Raw genomic sequence first — 20,976 nt, 5'->3', positions numbered from 1 at the left:
TGGCCTTGAAACCTCATTCTTCTGGTAATCCTATTCAACAGGTTTTGATTATTATTTCTTTTTTGCGCGGCGACCCTCAAGACTGGGCATTTTCTCTTGCGCCAGGAGACCCTGTCGATGCGTTTTTCCTGGCGCTCGGATTGCTGTACGATGAGCCTAATTCAGTGGATCAGGCTGAGAAAAATTTGCTGGCTTTGTGCCAGGGTCAGGATGATATAGAAGTATATTGTCAGAAATTTAGGAAATGGTCAGTACTCACTCAGTGGAATGAATCTGCGCTGGCAGCTTTGTTCAGAAAGGGTCTCTCTGAGGCTCTTAAGGATGTCATGGTGGGATTTCCTATGCCTGCTGGTTTGAATGAGTCTTTGTCTTTGGCCATTCAGATCGGTCGACGCTTGCGCGAGCGTAAATCTGTGCACCATTTGGCGGTACTGCCTGAGGTTAAACCTGAGCCTATGCAGTGCGATAGGACTATGACTAGAGTTGAACGGCAGGAATACAGACGTCTGAATGGTCTGTGTTTCTACTGTGGTGATTCCACTCATGCTATTTCTGATTGTCCTAAGCGCACTAAGCGGTCCGCTAGGTCTGCCGTCATTGGTACTGTACAGTCCAAATTCCTTCTGTCCATTACCTTGATATGATCTTTGTCGTCGTTTTCTGTCATGGCGTTTGTGGATTCAGGCGCTGCACTGAATCTGATGGATTTGGATTATGCTAAACGTTGTGGGTTTTTCTTGGAGCCTTTGCGGTGTCCTATTCCATTGAGAGGAATTGATGCTACACCTTTGGCCAAGAATAAACCTCAATACTGGGCCCAGCTGACCATGTGCATGGCTCCTGCACATCAGGAAGTTATTCGCTTTCTGGTGTTGCATAATCTGCATGATGTGGTCGTGTTGGGGTTGCCATGGCTACAAACCCATAATCCAGTATTGGATTGGAATTCCATGTCGGTATCCAGCTGGGGTTGTCAGGGGGTACATGGTGATGTTCCATTTTTGTCGATTTCGTCATCCACCCCTTCTGAGGTCCCAGAGTTCTTGTCTGATTATCAGGATGTATTTGAAGAGCCCAAGTCCGATGCTCTACCTCCGCATAGGGATTGTGATTGTGCTATCAATTTGATTCCTGGTAGTAAATTCCCTAAAGGTCGATTATTTAATTTATCCGTGCCCGAACACGCCGCTATGCGCAGTTATGTGAAGGAATCCCTGGAGAAGGGACATATTCGCCCATCGTCATCACCACTGGGAGCAGGGTTCTTCTTTGTAGCCAAGAAGGATGGTTCGCTGAGACCGTGTATTGATTACCGCCTTTTTAATAAGATCACTGTTAAATTTCAGTACCCCTTGCCATTGTTATCTGACTTGTTTGCTCGGATTAAGGGGGCTAGTTGGTTCACTAAGATAGATCTTCGTGGTGCGTATAATCTGGTGAGAATCAGGCAAGGAGATGAATGGAAAACTGCATTCAATACGCCCGAGGGTCATTTTGAGTATCTAGTGATGCCGTTCGGACTTGCCAATGCTCCATCTGTGTTTCAGTCTTTTATGCATGACATCTTCCGTGAGTATCTGGATAAATTCCTGATTGTTTACTTGGATGACATTTTGATCTTCTCGGATGATTGGGAGTCTCATGTGAAGCAGGTCAGAATGGTTTTCCAGGTCCTGCATGCTAACTCTTTGTTTGTGAAGGGATCAAAGTGTCTCTTCGGTGTGCAGAAAGTTTCATTTTTAGGGTTCATCTTTACCCCTTCTACTATCGAGATGGATCCAGTTAAGGTCCAAGCCATCCAGGATTGGATTCAGCCGACATCTCTGAAAAGTCTGCAAAAGTTCCTGGGCTTTGCTAATTTTTATCGTCGCTTCATCTGTAATTTTTCTAGCATTGCCAAACCATTGACCGATTTGACCAAGAAGGGTGCTGATTTGGTTAATTGGTCTTCTGCTGCTGTGGAAGCTTTTCAGGAGTTGAAGCGTCGTTTTTGTTCTGCCCCTGTGTTGTGTCAGCCAGATGTTTCTCTTCCGTTCCAGGTCGAGGTTGATGCTTCTGAGATTGGAGCAGGGGCGGTTTTGTCACAGAGAGGTTCTGATTGCTCAGTGATGAAACCATGTGCTTTCTTTTCCAGGAAGTTTTCGCCTGCTGAGCGTAATTATGATGTGGGCAATCGAGAGTTGCTGGCCATGAAGTGGGCATTCGAGGAGTGGCGTCATTGGCTTGAAGGAGCTAAGCATCGCGTGGTGGTATTGACTGATCATAAGAACTTGACTTATCTCGAGTCTGCCAAGCGCTTGAATCCTAGACAGGCCCGTTGGTCGTTATTTTTTGCCCGCTTCGACTTTGTGATTTCGTACCTTCCGGGCTCTAAAAATGTGAAGGCGGATGCTCTGTCTAGGAGTTTTGTGCCCGACTCTCCGGGTTTATCTGAGCCAGCGGGTATCCTCAAGGAAGGAGTCATTGTGTCTGCCATCTCCCCTGATTTGCGGCGGGTGCTGCAAAAATTTCAGGCGAATAAACCTGATCGTTGTCCAGCAGAGAAACTGTTCGTCCCTGATAGGTGGACTAATAAACTTATCTCTGAACTTCATTGTTCGGTGTTGGCTGGTCATCCTGGAATCTTTGGTACCAGAGAGTTAGTGGCTAGATCCTTCTGGTGGCCATCTCTGTCACGGGATGTACGTACTTTTGTGCAGTCCTATGGGATTTGTGCTAGGGCTAAGCCCTGCTGTTCTCGTGCCAGTGGGTTGCTTTTGCCCTTGCCGGTCCCAAAGAGGCCTTGGACACATATTTCGATGGATTTCATTTCTGACCTTCCCGTTTCTCAAAAGATGTCAGTCATTTGGGTGGTCTGTGATCGCTTTTCTAAAATGGTCCATCTGGTGCCCTTGGCTAAATTGCCTTCCTCCTCTGATTTGGTACCTTTGTTCTTTCAGCATGTGGTTCGGTTGCATGGCATTCCTGAGAATATTGTTTCTGACAGAGGTTCCCAGTTTGTTTCAAGGTTTTGGCGAGCCTTTTGTGGTAGGATGGGCATTGACCTATCCTTTTCCTCGGCTTTCCATCCTCAGACTAATGGCCAGACCGAACGAACCAATCAGACCTTGGAAACATATCTGAGATGTTTTGTTTCTGCAGACCAGGATGATTGGGTGTCCTTTTTGCCGTTGGCTGAGTTCGCCCTTAATAATCGGGCCAGCTCGGCTACCTTGGTTTCTCCATTTTTTTGCAATTCTGGGTTCCATCCTCGTTTCTCTTCAGGACAGGTTGAGTCTTCGGACTGTCCTGGTGTGGATTCTGTGGTGGATAGGTTGCAGCAGATCTGGACTCAGGTAGTGGACAATTTGATCTTGTCCCAGGAGAAAGCTCAACTTTTCGCTAATCGCAGACGCCGTGTGGGTCCCCGACTTCGTGTTGGGGATCTGGTTTGGTTATCTTCTCATCATATTCCTATGAAGGTTTCCTCTCCTAAATTTAAACCTCGTTTTTTTGGTCCGTATAGGATTTCTGAGGTTCTCAATCCTGTGTCTTTTCGTTTGACCCTCCCAGACTCCTTTTCCATACATAATGTATTCCATAGGTCGTTGTTGCGGAGATACGTGGCACCTATGGTTCCATCTGTTGAGCCTCCTGCCCCGGTTTTGGTGGAGGGGGAATTGGAGTATATTGTGGAGAAGATTTTGGATTCTCATGTTTCAAGACGGAAACTCCAGTATCTGGTTAAATGGAAGGGTTATGCTCAGGAAGATAATTCCTGGGTTTTTGCCTCTGATGTTCATGCTTCCGATCTTGTTCGTGCCTTTCATGCGGCTCATCCTGGTCGGCCTGGGGGCTCTGGTGAGGGTTCGGTGACCCCTCCTCAAGGGGGGGGTACTGTTGTGAATTCTGTGGCTGAATTCACTCCTGTGGTCACAAGTGGTACTGCAGCTTCTGAGCTTCCTCCCTCAGGTGTTCTGGTGAGCTCGTTAGCTGCTTCATTACTTAACTCCGCCTGATGCTGCTATCCTTGCTCCTTGTCAATGTTTCAGTGTTGGATCTGAGCTTCTCCTGATTGTTCCTGTGACCTGCTGCTCTGTATAGCTAAGTGCTTTTTGCTTTTTTGTTGCTTTTTTTCTGTCCAGCTTGTCTTTTGTTTTGCTGGAAGCTCTGAGACGCAAAGGGTGTACCGCCGTGCCGTTAGTTCGGCACGGTGGGGTTTTTTTGCCCCCTTTGCGTGGTTTTGCTTTAGGGTTTTTTGTAGACTGCAAAGTTCGCTTTACTGTCCTCGCTCTGTCCTAGAATATCGGGCCCCACTTTGCTGAATCTATTTCATCCCTACGTTTTGTCTTTTCATCTTACTCACAGTCATTATATGTGGGGGGCTGCCTTTTCCTTTGGGGAATTTCTCTGGGGCAAGTCAGGCCTATTTTTCTATCTTCAGGCTAGCTAGTTTCTTAGGCTGTGCCGAGTTGCCTAGGTAGTTGTTAGGCGCAATCCACAGCCGCTTTTAGTTGTGTTTAGGATAGGATCAGGTGTGCAGTCTACAGAGTTTCCACGTCTCAGAGCTCGTTCTTGTATTTTTGGGTATTTGTCAGATCACTGTGTGCGCTCTGATCGCTAAGCACACTGTGTTTCTGGATTGCCTTCATAACACCTGTCATTAGCAAACATAACAGATCTCCTTTTTACAGGTTTCTTGGGTTGAATTTTCTGCTGCAGGTCTCTATAACTGCTTTGGCCAGTGGAATTTAGGAGATGACTTTGTGTTCACATGTGAACCATCTGCCATGGATGGTCTTTGTGGCTGGATCCTGCTGTAGGCCTCCGTAACTACCTTGTCTAGTGGAATCTGGGGGATGACATCGTATCAACAAGGGAATCATCTCTTGAATGGCTGGATCCTGTTGTAGGCCTCCGTAACTACCTTGTCTAGTGGAATCTGGGGGATGACGTCGTATCAACAAGGGAATCATCTCTTGAATGGCTGGATCCTGTTGTAGGCCTCCGTAACTACCTTGTCTAGTGGAATCTGGGGGATGACGTCGTATCAACATGGGAATCATCTCTTGAATGGCTGGATCCTGCTGTAAGCCTCCGTAACTGTCTTGCCTAGTGGAATTTGGGGGATGACCTGTTTCAACATAGAATTCATCCGCCATGGATACTCCCTCTAAGTTTGGAACATATAAGTCCCTGTTCTTTTTGACTGTTTGCGTTATTATTGGTTATGCAGCCATTTTTTCATAGGGCTGACTGCTGCGCCTTTCATTTGTTTATTTTTTTCTTTGTAATGTTACTTTTACTTTATTCAAAGCATTATGGGTTTTTTTCTTTTTATTATGTGTTGCTATTTTATTTTCCTGATTTAATTAGGATTTTCTTTCAGATTTTGCTCTTTATCATTTAAGAGTCTAGTAATATTATATGGAGTCTATCCCCCTTAACATTCTGGGTTTGCCATTGCATGAGAGCCTGCTTTGCAGGCATGTTCGATTGTGCCATCTGGCTTCCTGCTAAGTGCTCCTGGAGCTGCGCATGCACATACTCACTTTTTTTTCTGCTCTCTTGCGGACCGCCGGTCCATTGACCGGCGCGTGCGCCGTAAAACAGTACTGGCAGAGACGTCTGACCTCTTTACGCGCTCCATTTCCGGCGCGGGCGCAGTGGAGCAGTACTGGCAGAGATATCTGCCCTTTCTTCGCGGTCTACCTCCGGCCATCCCGCTTCCTGCTTGTCACAGCCACGCACCGGTGTTTGATGATTGCCGCACATTTAGGTATTGAAAGGCTCTATTGGTTATGGTAAGCTCACTTCCCCTGACGAAGCGGTCTTAGCAACAGCGATACGCGTTGGGTCCTCCCTTCATTTCGCCTTGTTCCCTCCACTGGCCGCTCAGGTTATTTATCCTTTGAAGATTACTAGGTCATGTTCTGGTGCAGTCTTTATTGTCTACACTGTGGTCTTTTTTGTTTATTCCACAGCTGCTGACCCCTCTTTGCTTTCACTCTCATTTTAGGCATTATTGGACATTATTTACGCTGGTGTATTTTTACACTGGGGGTCTTACCACTATATAGGCATTTCATTGCTCCTTAGGGGGATCTTTAGTGTATGGTCATCTATTGGGACTGACTACACTTAAGGGTCAATTTTCATTATCTTATAATATTGTTTGTGTGCCATGCATTTTACCTAGCAGTAACCATTTGTATATCTTCAGTGCCATGTGGGGAATTTTTGTGATATTCTGGTTATTTATGTTGTTATGGGAACCGGCTCAATGAAGAAGTGTTTTTTGCACGGTTTTTAATTGTTTTTATGATTGTTACCAATAAAGCTTGTCCCCTTTTCACATATTCAATTGGTGGTGTGCGGATTATGTAGTGGCTCTTTTCTCTGTGCTCAAGGTAGAGCATGTGGGAGTCTAGGTGTGCGAGGTTTCTGCGGGGGTGCGCATGTTGATGGACATGGGTGACAGTTGAGGAGGACAGGGATGAGAAAGTGAGTAGATGTGGTTGGAAAGAGGAAGAGGGGAGGTGGTGACGTTAGAGAGCAGAGACGGGTGAAGACCAGGTCTAAGGTATGTCCGTCTGTGTGGGTGGCTGCGGAGGACCACTAGGTTCACATTGCGTTAGTGGGTGTACGCTGACGGAATCCGTTTCATAGTGGCACTAACGCTATGTAACGGATCCGTTAGCGCACCCATTGACCGCAATTATGTAGCGCATCGCTAACGCATGCCATTGTTGGCATGCGTTAGTGATGTGCCGTTATTTTGTGACGGACCCTCGAACGCTGTTTGCAGCATTTTTGGGTCCGTTCCCGCTAGCGCAGATAGAGGATCTGCGCTAGCGCGATCGCATAACACGATCCCTTTTCGGCAATTGCATTAACGCAGTCTGTTAGCGTATGCGCTAAACGGACTGCACTAACGCAATGTGAACCTAAGTCCAAAAGATGAAGTAAGGGACAGAAGTTTTGAGGCTGTTGACTGAGGGGTATCAGTGGGGATGTTGAAATCACCCATGATGATAGTGGGAATGTCAATGAAAAGAAAGTGAAGAAGCCAAGGTGGAGAATTGGTCAATAAAGGTAGTGGTCGGGCCCGGGGTCGGTACATGACGACCACTTGGACGCTAGAGGAAGAGTAGATGCAGACAGAGTGGACTTCAAAAGAGGGGAGGATAAGGGAGGGTAGAGGTGGGATTAGGTTAATGGTGCAGTTAGAAGAAAGGAGAAGACCCACTCCTCCACCGTGTCTGTTGCCGCGGCGAGGAGTGTGGGTGAAGTGGAGGCCGCCGTAACACAGTGCAGCAGGGGAGGTGGTGTCAGCTATTATTATTTTTTTATTATTATTACTCATTTTTATAGCGCCATTTATTCCATGGCGCTTTACATGTGAATGAGGCAAATATAGACAAGTACAATAAACATGAGTAAAACAAGGCACACACAAGTACAGGAGGAGAGAGGACCCTGCCTGCGAGGGCTCACAGTCTACAGGGGATGGGTGAGGATACACTAGGTGAGGATAGAGCTGGTCATGCGGTGGTTCAGTAGACTGGGGATCACTGCAGGTTGTAGGCTTGTCGGAAGAGGTGGGTCTTCAGGTTCCTTTTGAAGGTTTATGTTAGCCATGTTTTTGTGAGGCCAAGGAAGGCAAGCATGTGAGAGAGAAAAAGGTCATGAATCACATGAAGCTTATTGCAGATTGAGCGGGCATTCCAGAGTGCTCCAGAGAGGGAGCAGGTGGGTGGGCATCAGGAGCACAGGTTTTATGTTGAACAGATTGCGGTAGTTCATATTAGACAGGGAGTGGTTGGAGGGGGTAGTAATGAGAGGTATGAGCTGTGGGGGTCGAGAGTTGGGAGATATGTCGCCAGCAGTGAGGAGAAGCAGAGAAAGGGAGAGCAGGTGGGAAAAGGAGAGTGGCCAGCTTGTTTTATTAGGAGAGATCTGAGGTGGAGGAGCAGCTCAGCAGAGGAGAACAGGTGGGTAGGTAAGAGGGAAGGGGAGATGATTATTTGGTTAGAGGGTGCTGGGGTTTGGGGATAGCGAATGAGAGTGAAGATTAGTGGAGCAAACACTGTAAGGGCATATGTAAACATGGTGAAGGGGTAAGATGGCTTAATAGAAAAGCTAGATCCAAGTATTAGGAATTCTTTATCTCAGAATAATGCGACAGAGCAGGACTAAGACTGTTTAGCCAAAATGCATTGGTCTTGCACCCCTGGGATCTCTAAGGTGGCCAACATGTCGTTTTTTAATAATAATAATAATAATAATAATAATAATAATAATAAATGTGAAGTTTTATCTTTTCCTCTTTGAAGAATATCTCTTCTTATTTCTGCCTCAAGAAATGCCCAGGACCAGGGCGGCTCCGAGCGTGGATTTCATTCCTTAGCAAGTGCCTGAGATACGGTGAGCTGACTATTTCCCCCTCTTCATATATCATCTGAATGAATCACAACTATTAATATTGTATTGTAGCCAAAAAAAAAAAGGAGTGTATCCAGCGAGTGTTGAAGGAACAGTGACAGACGTTTCTGCAAAGAACTTCTCAATATTTAATGAATAGTGTTGAGCATTCCGATACCGCAAGTATCGGGTATCGGCCGATACTTGCGGTATCGGAATTCCGATACCGAGATCCGATATTTTTGTGATATCGGGTATCGGTATCGGAAGTGTAAAATAAAGAATTAAAATAAAAAATATTGTTATATTCACCTCTCCGGCGGCCCCTGGACATCAGCGGGAGGATCCGGCGTCCGGGACGGCTTCTTTCTTCAAAATGCGCGCCTTTAGGACCTGTGGTATGACGTCCCGGCTTCTGATTGGTCGCGTGCCGCCCATGTGACCGCCACGCGACCAATCAGAAGCCGCGACGTCATTCCTCAGCTAAAGTCCTAGAATGAGCGCCTTCTAGGACCTGAGGAATGACGTCGCGGCTTCTGATTGGTCGCGTGGCAGTCACATGGGCGGCACGCGACCAATCAGAAGCCGGGACGTCATTCCACAGGTCCTGAAGGCGCGCATTTTGAAGAAAGAAGCCGTGCCGGACGCCGGATCCTCCCGCTGATGTCCAGGGGCCGCCGGAGAGGTGAATATAACAATATTTTTTATTTTAATTCTTTATTTTACACTTTAATATGGATCCCAGGGCCTGAAGGAGAGTTTCCTCTCCTTCAGACCCTGGGATCCATGAGGATACATTCCGATACTTGATGTCCCATTGACTTGTATTGGTATCGGATATCGGTATCGGCGATATCCGATATTTTTCGGGTATCGGCCGATACTATCCGATACCGATACTTTCAAGTATCGGACGGTATCGCTCAACACTATTAATGAATCCACAAATGTTACATGTATAGACAAACATTTTTTAAAATTATATTGTGGCCCACAGCCTAATGTTTCGCCCGCGACTTCACACGTGGACACTTTGCAGTACCAAGAAGATTCGTCAGGTTGAGGAGTTATGGTTTCATCCCGTCAGTAGTGAGCGGTCTGGGGTTATAAGTTATCCAGCAGGTTTTGTCCATCAACGCCACCTCAAGATCAGTACTGAAGAGGTCACTGCTCCACGTGGAGATCGGTTCTGGTGGATATGACAAGTCCTGCTCTGCTTCTCGTCATACATTGAGGTCACTGCTCCAAGCGAAAGTTGGGTCTAGTAGACATGACAAGTCCTGCTCTGCTTCTCGTCATACATTGAGGTCACTGCTCCATGTGGTGATCGGTTCTGGTGGACATGACAAGTTTTGCGCTGCTTCTCATCGTACACTGATCCACATGGAGCGCGGTTCTGGTGGACATGACAAGTCTTGTTCTGCTTCATGTCATACATTGAAATCACTGCTCCACTTGGAGGTCGGTTCTAATGGACATGACAAGTCCTGCTCTGCTTCTCATCGTACATTGAGGCCACTGCTCCATGTGGAGGACTGACTGAGGCTGCCGTCATACTAGCAGTATTTGGTCAGTATTTTACATCAGTATTTGTAGCCAAAACCAGGAGTGGAACAATTAGAGGAAAAGTATAATAGAAACATATGCACCACTTCTGCATTTATCACACACTCCTGGTTTGGCTTACAAATACTGATGTAAAATACTGACCAAATACTGCTAGTGTGACGGCAGCCTGACTGGTGGACATGTCAAGTCCTGTCCTGCTTCTCATCATACTTTGAGATCACTGCTACACATGGAGCTCGGATCTGGTGGACATGACAAGTCTTGTTCTGCTTCATGTCATACATTGAGGTCACTGCTCCACGTGGAAGTCGGTTCTGGTGACATGACAAGTCCTGCTCTGCTTCTCATCGTACATTGAGGTCCTTCCTATCAGTGCAGCTTTTGTTCAGCTGTGACCTCTTGTGTCCGGCTCATGGCCGGAGCTGCAGCTCAGTAGTGCGCGCCATGATGCTCCGCCGTCCTCTGGAGGATTTCCTTCTCATTGGCGTAGAGGGGAATCTTATGATCCAAGAGCTGCCAGCGAAGCGACACCTCAGAATCGGATTCTTTCAAGTTCTACAATGATACAAAATGCAAGCAAATAATCGAAAATAGAAGGGCTGAGGCTGATAACAGAATGAAACAAGCGACACAAACATTTCTCTGCCATTCCATGTGCAGCTTTCCATACATTGTCGTTTTATTAGCAAAACCATGGGCACGTAGAGGAACATCCCCCACAAATAGATGCCAAAGGGGGACTGTTAAGCATGTAAAGAATTAACGAAGATATGCAAAAAAAAGATGGCGCTGACATTATGAGTCACATCTGTGTTATATTATAGATTTCATGAGGCTTATGTGGCTTTGTGGACATTCACCTGTTATGTGCAGCTTCGCAAACAGATATTATTACTTCAGCTAAGAATAGCCGGACAATAAAAGGTCTCTTACCGAAAACCAGCGCTGCTGCTGCTCTCTCATATGGAGGGCTACACTTCTCTCATACCCCAAGATTGGACAACAGAACAGGTGGAGGTGTTGGTCTGCTCCTATCAACCAAATGTACCTTTCAAGTTTTCCCCCAAGTACCCTCACTTGTCTTCCCTTCCTTTGAGGTCCATGCTGTCAAGACTCTACATCCCCTTCTCCATGCAAGTGGCGGTGGTGTATCGTCCTCCCGGCCCCTCTCATCAGTTCCTGGATCACTTTGCGACCTGGCTTCCACACTTTCTCTCCTGTGACACCCCCACCCTTATCATGGGTGATTTCAACATCCCCATTGCCTCTCCCCTCTCCCCATCTGCTTCTCTCCTTTTATCTCTATCCTCCTCTTTCGGCCTCTCGCAGCATACTAACTCTCCAATGCATGAAGACAGAAACTCTCTCGACTTGGTCTTCTCTCGGCTTTGCTCAGTGGATGATTTCACAAACTCCCCTCTCCCGCTCTCTGACCACAACCAGATGTTTCGCTTCCGTTCCAGGTCAAGGTTGATGCTTCTGAGATTGGAGCAGGGGCTGTTTTGTCGCAGAGAAGTTCTGGTTGCTCGGTGATGAAACCATGCGCCTTCTTTTCCAGGAAGTTTTCGCCTGCTGAGCGAAATTATGATGTTGGCAATCGAGAGTTGCTGGCCATGAAGTGGGCATTCGAGGAGTGGCGTCATTGGCTTGAAGGAGCTAAGCATCGCGTGGTGGTCTTGACTGATCATAAGAACTTGACTTATCTTGAGTCTGCCAAGCGGTTGAATCCTAGACAGGCTCGTTGGTCGCTGTTTTTTGCCCGTTTTGACTTTGTGGTTTTGTACCTTCCGGGCTCTAAAAATGTGAAGGCGGATGCCCTGTCTAGGAGTTTTGTGCCCGACTCTCCGGGTTTATCTGAGCCGGCGGGTATTCTCAAAGAGGGAGTAATTGTGTCTGCCATCTCCCCTGATTTGCGGCGGGTGCTGCAAAAATTTCAGGCGAATAAACCTGATCGTTGCCCAGCGGAGAAACTGTTTGTCCCTGATAGGTGGACGAATAAAGTTATCTCTGAGGTTCATTGTTCGGTGTTGGCTGGTCATCCTGGAATCTTTGGTACCAGAGAGTTAGTGGCTAGATCCTTTTGGTGGCCATCTCTGTCGCGGGATGTGCGTTCTTTTGTGCAGTCCTGTGGGATTTGTGCTCGGGCTAAGCCCTGCTGTTCTCGTGCCAGTGGGTTGCTTTTGCCCTTGCCGGTCCCGAAGAGGCCTTGGACACATATCTCTATGGATTTTATTTTAGATCTTCCCGTCTCTCAAAAAATGTCAGTCATTTGGGTGGTTTGTGATCGCTTCTCTAAGATGGTCCATTTGGTACCCTCGTCTAAATTACCTTCCTCCTCTGATTTGGTGCCATTGTTCTTCCAGCATGTGGTTCGTTTACATGGCATTCCAGAGAATATCATTTCTGACAGAGGTTCCCAGTTTGTTTCGAGGTTTTGGCGAGCCTTTTGTGCTAGGATGGGCATTGATTTGTCTTTTTCCTCGGCTTTCCATCCTCAGACTAATGGCCAAACCGAACGAACCAATCAGACCTTGGAAACATATCTGAGATGCTTTGTTTCTGCTGATCAGGATGACTGGGTGTCCTTTTTGCCTTTGGCTGAGTTCGCTCTTAATAATCGGGCCAGCTCGGCTACCTTGGTTTCGCCGTTTTTCTGCAACTCTGGGTTCCATCCTCGTTTCTCTTCAGGGCAGGTTGAGTCTTCGGACTGTCCTGGTGTGGATACTGTGGTGGACAGGTTGCAGCAGATTTGGACTCATGTAGTGGACAATTTGACCTTGTCCCAGGAGAAGGCTCAACGTTTCGCTAATCGCAGACGCTGTGTGGGTCCCCGACTTCGTGTTGGGGATTTGGTTTGGTTGTCTTCTCGTCATATTCCTATGAAGGTTTCCTCTCCTAAGTTTAAACCTCGTTTCATTGGTCCGTATAGGATTTCTGAGGTTCTTAATCCTGTGTCTTTTCGTTTGACCCTTCCTGATTCTTTCTCCATCCATAATGTATTCCATAGGTCATTGTTGCGGAGATACGTGGCACCTATGGTTCCATCTGTTGATCCTCCTGCCCCGATTTTGGTGGAGGGGGAGTTGGAGTATATTGTGGAGAAGATTTTGGATTCTCATGTTTCAAGACGGAAACTCCAGTATCTGGTTAAGTGGAAGGGTTATGCTCAGGAAGATAATTCCTGGGTCTTTGCCTCTGATGTCCATGCTCCCGATCTTGTTCGTGCCTTTCATATGGCTCATCCTGGTCGTCCTGGGGGCTCTGGTGAGGGTTCGGTGACCCCTTCTCAAGGGGGGGGTACTGTTGTGAATTCTGTGGCAGAGCTCCCTCCTGTGGTCACAAGTGGTACTTCGGCTGATTCTCTCTATGAGCTTCCGTTGGTGGAGGAGAGTGGTACTGCGGCTTCTGAGTTTCCTTCCTCAGGTGATGTGGTGAAGTCGTTAGGTGCTGCTCTATTTAACTCCACCTAGTGCTTTGATCCTGGCCTCCAGGCAATGTTCTAGTATAGGACTTGCTTCCTCCTGGATCGTTCCTGTGGCCTGCTGCTCTGCATAGCTAAGTTCCGCTTTTGTTATTTTTGTTTGCTGTTTTTTTCTGTCCAGCTTGCTTGTTTGGTTTTTCTTGCTTGCTGGAAGCTCTGGGACGCAGAGGGTGTACCTCCGTGCCGTTAGTCGGTACGGAGGGTCTTTTTGCCCCTTTGCGTGGTTTTTGTAGGGTTTTGTGTTGACCGCAAAGTTACCTTTCCTATCCTCGCTCTGTTCAGAAAGTCGGGCCTCACTTTGCTAAATCTATTTCATCTCTACGTTTGTCTTTTCATCTTATCTCACAGTCATTATATGTGGGGGCTGCCTTTTCCTTTGGGGTATTTCTCTGAGGCAAGGTAGGCTTATTTTATATCTTCAGGCTAGCTAGTTTCTCAGGCTGTGCCGAGTTGCATAGGGAGCGTTAGGCGCAATCCACGGCTGCTTCTAGTGTGGTTGGAGAGGATTAGGCAGAGTTCCCACGTCTCAGAGCTCGTTCTATGTTTTTGGGTTATTGTCAGGTCACTGTATGTGCTCTGACTTCTATGTCCATTGTGGTACTGAATTACCTAATCACAACAGACACCGTTCTCTCCTGGTTCTCCTCCTATCTCTCTGACCGCTCCTTCACTGTATCTTTTGCTGGTCCCTCCTCCTCTCACCTTCCCCTTACTGTTGGGGTTCCTCAAGGATCAGTCCTAGGCCCCCTCCTCTTCTCTTTGTATTCTGCCCCTATTGGACAAACAATCAGTAGATTTGGGTTCCAGTACCATCTCTATGCTGACGACACCCAATTATACACTTCTCCTCCTATATCTCACCTGCCTTTTTAGAAAACACCAGTGATTGTCTTACTATTGTCTCTAACATCATGTCCTCCCTCTATCTGAAACTGAGCCTGTCAAAAACTGAACTCCTCGTGTTCTCTCCCTCTACTAACCTACCTTTGCCCGACATTGCCATCTCCGTGTGTGGTTCCTCCATTACTCCCAAGCAACATGCCCGCTGCCTTGGGGTCATCCTTAATTCCGAGCTTTCATTCACCCCCCACATTCGATCACTGGCTCGCTCTTATTATCTGCACCTCAAAAACATTTCTAGAATTCGACCTTTTCTTACTTTTGACTCTGCAAAAACTCTCACTGTTTCACTTATTCATTCTCATCTGGACTATTGTAACTCTCTACTAATCGGCCTCCCTCTTACCAAACTCTCCCCTCTCCAATCTGTCCTGAATGCTGCCGTCAGGTTCATATTCCTCACCAACCGTTATTCCGATGCCTCTACCTTGTGCCAGTCATTACACTGGTTACCCATCCACTCCAGAATCCAGTATAAACTTATTACCCTCATCCACAAAGCATTCCATGGCTCAGCTCCACCCTACAGGTTTCAGTGGCGCTCACTGATCTTTCTGCGGCATATGACACTGTGTGGAGGGAAGGACTTCAATATAAGTTTCTGTAGGTGATTCCATGTAAGAAAATTATGTACCTCTTGAATAATATGATTGCAAATCGAACCTTTCAACTAATCATGGGTGATTTAACCAGTTGTAAGAAAACCTTAAACAATGGTTTGGCCCAGGGATCAGTGCTGGCACCTCTCCTGTTTGCTTTGTATCTAGCTGACATTCCTGACACAATATCATGGAAATTTGGATACGCCGATGACTGGGCACTCGCTACAGTGAGCAATACAATGGAGGTTCTAACAGAAGATCTTAGTATAATGGGAAAGTATTTTCGACAATGGAGGCTAAAGCCCAATCCATCAAAAATGGAAGTATGTTGCTTTCATTTACACAAAGCAAGTGCTAAGACTGAACTCAAAGAACATTTTGAAGGTCAACTTGTCAAACACAACTTCAATCCCAAGTATTTAGGCATAATCCTTGATAGAAGCCTAACCTTCAAATCTCAATTGGATAAGACAGCACAGAAACTGGAAGCACGTAATAATATTATTCAGAAACTCTGCGGATCCTCCTGGGGTTCCTCAACACCGGTCTTGCGAAAGTCAACCCTTGCCTTGGTGTACTCTGCCGCAGAATATTGTGCTCCAGTATGGCTGAATAGTTGTCACGTGAATGCAATCGACAATCAGCTGAAAAACTCTCTGCGCATAATATCTGGTGCTATCAGACCTGTAGTGAATAATGAAAATCTACCAATACATCAAAATATCCAAGATGTTCAAATAGAGCGACTGAAATCAAGACCTCCACCCATCCGAACCGGAATTACCCTGTATGAACATGAGATCAATTTAAAAGAGAAATGGTGTGCACTTTGGGTCAGTGCAGTAGACGGTGAGCCTCAAATGCTTCCTCACTTCCAAAATTCACCACCAGGCTTTAACTTATTGAGGAAAACCAGGGTCACTGAATCGTATCAGAGCAAACTTTGGTGTCTGTGCAGTACTTATGCATAAGTGGGAAAATCTGACTCTCCTGCCTGTGACTGTGGAGCCGACCATCAAACAATTCAGCGCACTGTCGAGGAATGTCCCCTCAGACCTTACACTGGTGACAAGAATGATTTCTATACCGGAAACGACAATGTTACTGTACACACTACAGACCAAAAGTTTGGACACACCTTGTCATTTAAAGATTTTTCTGTAATTTCATGACTATGAAAATTGTACATTCACACTGAAGGCATCAAAACTATTTATTTTACACATGTGGAATTATATACTTAACAAAAAAGTGTGAAACAACTGAAATATGTCTTATATTCTAGGTTCTTCCAAGTAGCCACCTTTTGCTTTGATGACTGCTTTGCACACTCTTGGCATTCTCTTGATGAGCTTCAAGTGGTAGTCACCGGGAATGGTTTTCTCTTCACAGGTGTGCCCTGTCAGGTTTAATAAGTGGGATTTCTTGCCTTATAAATGGGGTTGGGACCATCAGTTGTGTTGTGCAGAAGTCTGGTGGATACACAGCTGATAGTCCTTCTGAATAGACTGTTAGAATTTGTATTATGGCAAGAAAAAAGCAGCTAAGTAAAGAAAAACGAGTGGCCATCATTACTTTAAGAAATGAAGGTCAGTCAGTCTGAAAAATTGGGAAAACTTTGAAAGTGTCCCCAAGTGCAGTGGCAAAAACCATCAAGCGCTACAAAGAAATTGGCTCACTTGAGGATCGCCCCAGGAAAGGAAGACCAAGAGTCACCTCTGCTTCTGAGGATAAGTTTATCCGAGTCACCAGCCTCAGAAATCGCAGGTTAACAGCAGCTCGGATTGGAGACCAGGTCAATGCCACACAGAGTTCTAGCAGCAGACACATCTCTACAACAACTGTTAAGAGGAGACTTTGTGCAGCAGGCCTTCATGGTAAAATAGCTGCTAGGAAACCACTGCTAAGGACAGGCAACAAGCAGAAGAGACTTGTTTGGGCTAAAGAACACAAGGAATGGACATTAGACCAGTGGAAATCTGTGCTTTGGTCTGATGAGACCAAATTTGAGATCTTTGGTTCCAACCACCGTGTCTTTGTGCGACACAGAAAAGGTGAACGGATGGACTCTACATGCCTGGTTCCCACCATGAAGCATGGAGGAGGAGGAGTGATGTGTGGGGGGGGGCTTTGCTGGGGACACTGTTGGGGATTTATTCAAAATTGAAGGCATACTGAACCAGCATGGCTACCACAGCATCTTGCAGCGGCATGCTATTCCATCCGGTTTGCGTTTAGTTGGACCATCATTTATTTTTCAACAGGACAATGACCCCAAACACCTCCAGGCTGTGTAAGGGCTATTTGACCAAGAAGGAGAGTGATGGGGGGCTACACCAGATGACCTGGCCTCCACAGTCACCAGACCTGAACCCATCGAGATGGTTTGGGGTGAGCTGGACGCAGAGTGAAGGCAAAAGGGCCAACAAGTGCGAAGCATCTCTGGGAACTCCTTCAAGATTGTTGGAAGACCATTCCCGGTGACTACCTCCTGAAGCTCATCAAGAGAATGTCAAGAGTGTGCAAAGCAGTCATCAAAGCAAAAGGTGGCTACTTTGAAGAACCTAGAATATAAGACATATTTTCAGTTGTTTCACACTTTTTTGTTAAGAATATAATTCCACATGTGTTAATTCATAGTTTTGATGCCTTCAGTGTGAATGTACAATTTTCATAGTCTTGAAAATACAGAAAAATCTTGAAATGAGAAGGTGTGTCCAAACTTTTGGATAGAAAACCTCGATATGTGACTCTGATCTCTGCTCCTGTGTTCTTTTCAATTACTGTTTATTGTTTGTTATTTATTCTTATATGATGTTAAAATATATGTTCATACAATTAAAGTAAAGGAAACCCTAAATCTCCTCCCTGGTCTCAGTCTACCACCCTACCCGTGCCCTCCGCTCCGCTAATGACCTCAGGTTAGCATCCTCAATAATCAGAACCTCCCACTCCCGTCTCCAAGACTTTACACGTGCTGCGCCGATTCTTTGGAATGCACTACCCAGGTTAATACGATTAATCCCCAATCCCCACAGTTTTAAGCGTGCCCTAAAAACGCATTTGTTCAGACTGGCCTACACATTAACCTAACTATCCCTGTGTGGCCCATTCCCAAAACTTACACCATAATCAGGTTCCTCGCATCATGTTCTTATACACTTTATGCAGTATTAGCCCTCTGTGTCTGTACTGTTACATACTTAGGCAGGTAACTGGTTCATGCAGCTTTACATGAACACCTGAGCCTTACACTATGGCTGGTCCGAACAATGAAAGCAATTGTTACCATCCACCTCTCGTGTCTCCCCTTTTCCTCATACTTTGAAGCCTGCGAGCAGCAGGGCCCTCATTCCTCTTGTATCTATTGTGAACTGTGATTTCTGTTATGCTGTAAAGGACAGGCCGGAGCGAGCCGTCCCCTCCCCCCTCGGCCTAAGCGAAGGCCAGCATGACAATGGGTTGGAGAGGAGGGGGTGGGGCTGAAGAGGTTAATTACATTAGGGGGTGGGGGCTAGTGGTGGAGGGGTTAGAGCAGTGTCAGGGGGCGGGGGCAGGTCAGTTCCCGCTCACCTTCACAAGAAGCAGCATGTCTGGAGTGGACGCTGTGCTGCAGAGCCTGAGGGCGGCTGCAGCCTCTCGGCCTTCTGGATGGCTGGAGGCACAGGTGGCCCACCTGCTAGACGGCGGCGCCGGCGGTCCCCCCTCTTGATCGGCGAGCTCGGCGGTCACGGCCCCCCGAGAGCCTTTCACCGGATCCCGGGCCAAGCACCCCCCGCAGGCGCAGGAGCCCCTCCCGGGACCATCCAGGCCGGGCGCCGGTAAGAGCAGCGGCGAGCAGGCCCCGGCCTGGGGCCTAGAGCAGCGGGAGGCCGCGGTGGTGTTGTTCCTGCCGCGCGGCCTGCCTCGGCGGTGCGAGCTGGGTCCAGAGGAGCGGTGGATGGAAGCGGGGCGGGCGGCCCGAGGCTGGACGGCGCTGGGTCGGCCCCTGCAGCAGCGGCGGGGGGTCCCCCTGCTCCAGGGCTGTGGAGCGGACAGCCTCCTGCGGCGGCCGGGAGTGCGGCTGGAGCCGGTCAGCAGGACGTGCCCTCTCCCTATCGCTTGGAGTCCGAATCCGGTGTCACACGTGTCGGCGACGTCCCGGAGCAGCGGGTCTGATGGACACCTCCAGGGCACATCAGTGGATGGGTCGGTGGCAGATTGGACAGCTCGTGGACGTCCGGATACCAGCACTCCGGCTGGAGGGACCACAGATCCCTTGCAGCCCGGTGAGTATGCGTCTGTGTCTCGTGTTTGTCTTTCTGATGCTGGTGCGCCTGCGTTTAGTGGTGGTCAGGGAGCGCTTAGCGGCGTAGCTGCGGCAGGGGTAGCAGGCGGCGGTGAAGCGGCAGGGGTGCGGGAGCTTTTGGCTAGTGTGCAGAACCTGCTAGCTAGATTGGATCGCGATGTGGCTCCGCAGGGATTTTTGAGTGCTTGGTCTGGTGCGCAGCACAGTCCGGTTAGTGCAGCAGTGGTGCAGGCTGAGGTCGTGGAGCCGGTTTCTGTTTCTGTGCAGACTGAGAAGGAAAAGGAGTGCAGGGTCCACTTAGATGATAGGGCGCACGGCGAAGTATACGTGTGTTTTGAGGGCCCGTTGGGGGCGCATCTTAAGAAAGAGGTGAGGGAAAAGATAAGTTAGGACGAGTATGTTGAAATTTTTTCACTGCTTCCGCTAGAGAAATTTAACATTGATAAGGGGAAGAAGAAGGATTCAAAAAAGGAGGAGGAAGAAAAACGGCGTTAGCGTTTGATTCCCCAGACTTTCGCTAATTGGCTTCAGGCTTTTGCCGTTCTGGCCAGTGTCATTGGCGAGAAGGCTCCTGAGAATTGCTCGGGGCTATTTTGCTACATGGATTCTATTAGCGAGGCTCACAGGGTGTATGGCGGTCAGGCGTGGCTTAGGTACGACGAGCAGTTTAGGCAGAGAAAAGCGGTGCGGCCGGCCATTAGGTGGGACCAGAAAGATATTGGTCTCTGGTTGCGGGTAATGGCGCAGTACAAGTTCGGCCATCCCTTTCAGGGGGGGGCCGGTGGGTCCGGCCATGGATCACAGTCCGGTGCGGGGAGTACCTCAGGCAAAGCTGGTCAGGCAGGCGGACAGAAGTTGGGCGTCTGCTGGCAATTTAATGAGGGACAGTGCAAATTTGGAGCCAATTGTAAGTTTAAACATTTGTGCTCCCACTGCAGTGGTTCCTCCCACGGAGCCGCAAAATGCTTTAAGAAGGGCAAGGCAAAATCAGGTTCAGGTAATTCCCATGAGGGAGACTCCGGTGATGGTGGAAAGGATGGTCCCTTATCTAAATAGGTACCCGGATAGGGAAAAGGCGTCCTTGTTGTTGTCCGGTTTTACAGAAGGTTTTGTTATTCCGGCCCCTCCTTTTGTGGTTCCTTTTGTTAGGAAAAATTTGCATTCAGCCTTGTTACACTCTGAGGTGGTTTCGGAGAAGTTACGCAAGGAGGTGGCTCTTGGCCGCATGGCGGGCCCATTTGACCATGCTCCGTTTGAGGACTTAGTTGTTTACCCCCTGGGGGTGGTCCCTAAGAAGGAAGCGGGTAAGTTTCGCCTTATTCAGCACCTGTCGTATCCCAAGGGTAGGTCGGTGAACGACGGCATTGATCCTGAGTTGTGTTCAGTGGTTTACGCATCGTTTGACGAGGTGGTAGTTTGGGTGCAAAAATGCGGAAAAGGCGCCCTTCTTGCAAAAACGGACATAGAATCCGCTTTTCGATTGCTGCCGGTTCATCCGTCTAGCGTTAGACTTCTTGGTTGTTTTTGGGAGGACAGATTTTTTGTTGACAGATGTTTGCCCATGGGTTGTTCGTTGTCTTGCGCTCTGTTCGAGGCGTTTAGTTCCTTTTTGGAATGGGTTGTGCGGGATGTGTCTGGTTGTGACTCGGTACTGCACTACCTAGACGATTTTTTGTGCATCGGTCCGGTGGGGTCTGATTGTTGTTCGAGGATTTTGAGTGCGATTGAATGGT

The 20,976-nt window shown here is 47.7% G+C and overlaps 1 protein-coding gene across 1 annotated transcript in view; it reads right to left on the bottom strand.

The window, feature by feature from the left end:
* Window positions 1–9,939: 9,939 nt before the first annotated feature.
* Window positions 9,940–20,976, bottom strand: part of LOC138671448 (transient receptor potential cation channel subfamily M member 2-like) — a 348,271-nt gene continuing 337,234 nt past the window's right edge. The window contains exon 34 of the mRNA XM_069759624.1: window positions 9,940–10,527. Coding sequence (XP_069615725.1) covers window positions 10,402–10,527 — 126 coding nt within the window. The 3' untranslated portion in view covers window positions 9,940–10,401. The remainder of the gene's footprint in view (window positions 10,528–20,976) is intronic.

Source organism: Ranitomeya imitator, chromosome 3, assembly GCF_032444005.1.
Source record: "Ranitomeya imitator isolate aRanImi1 chromosome 3, aRanImi1.pri, whole genome shotgun sequence".
NCBI lineage: Eukaryota > Metazoa > Chordata > Amphibia > Anura > Dendrobatidae > Ranitomeya > Ranitomeya imitator.
Note: the sequence above shows the minus strand (reverse complement) of the source record. Positions and strands in the feature narration are given on the sequence as shown.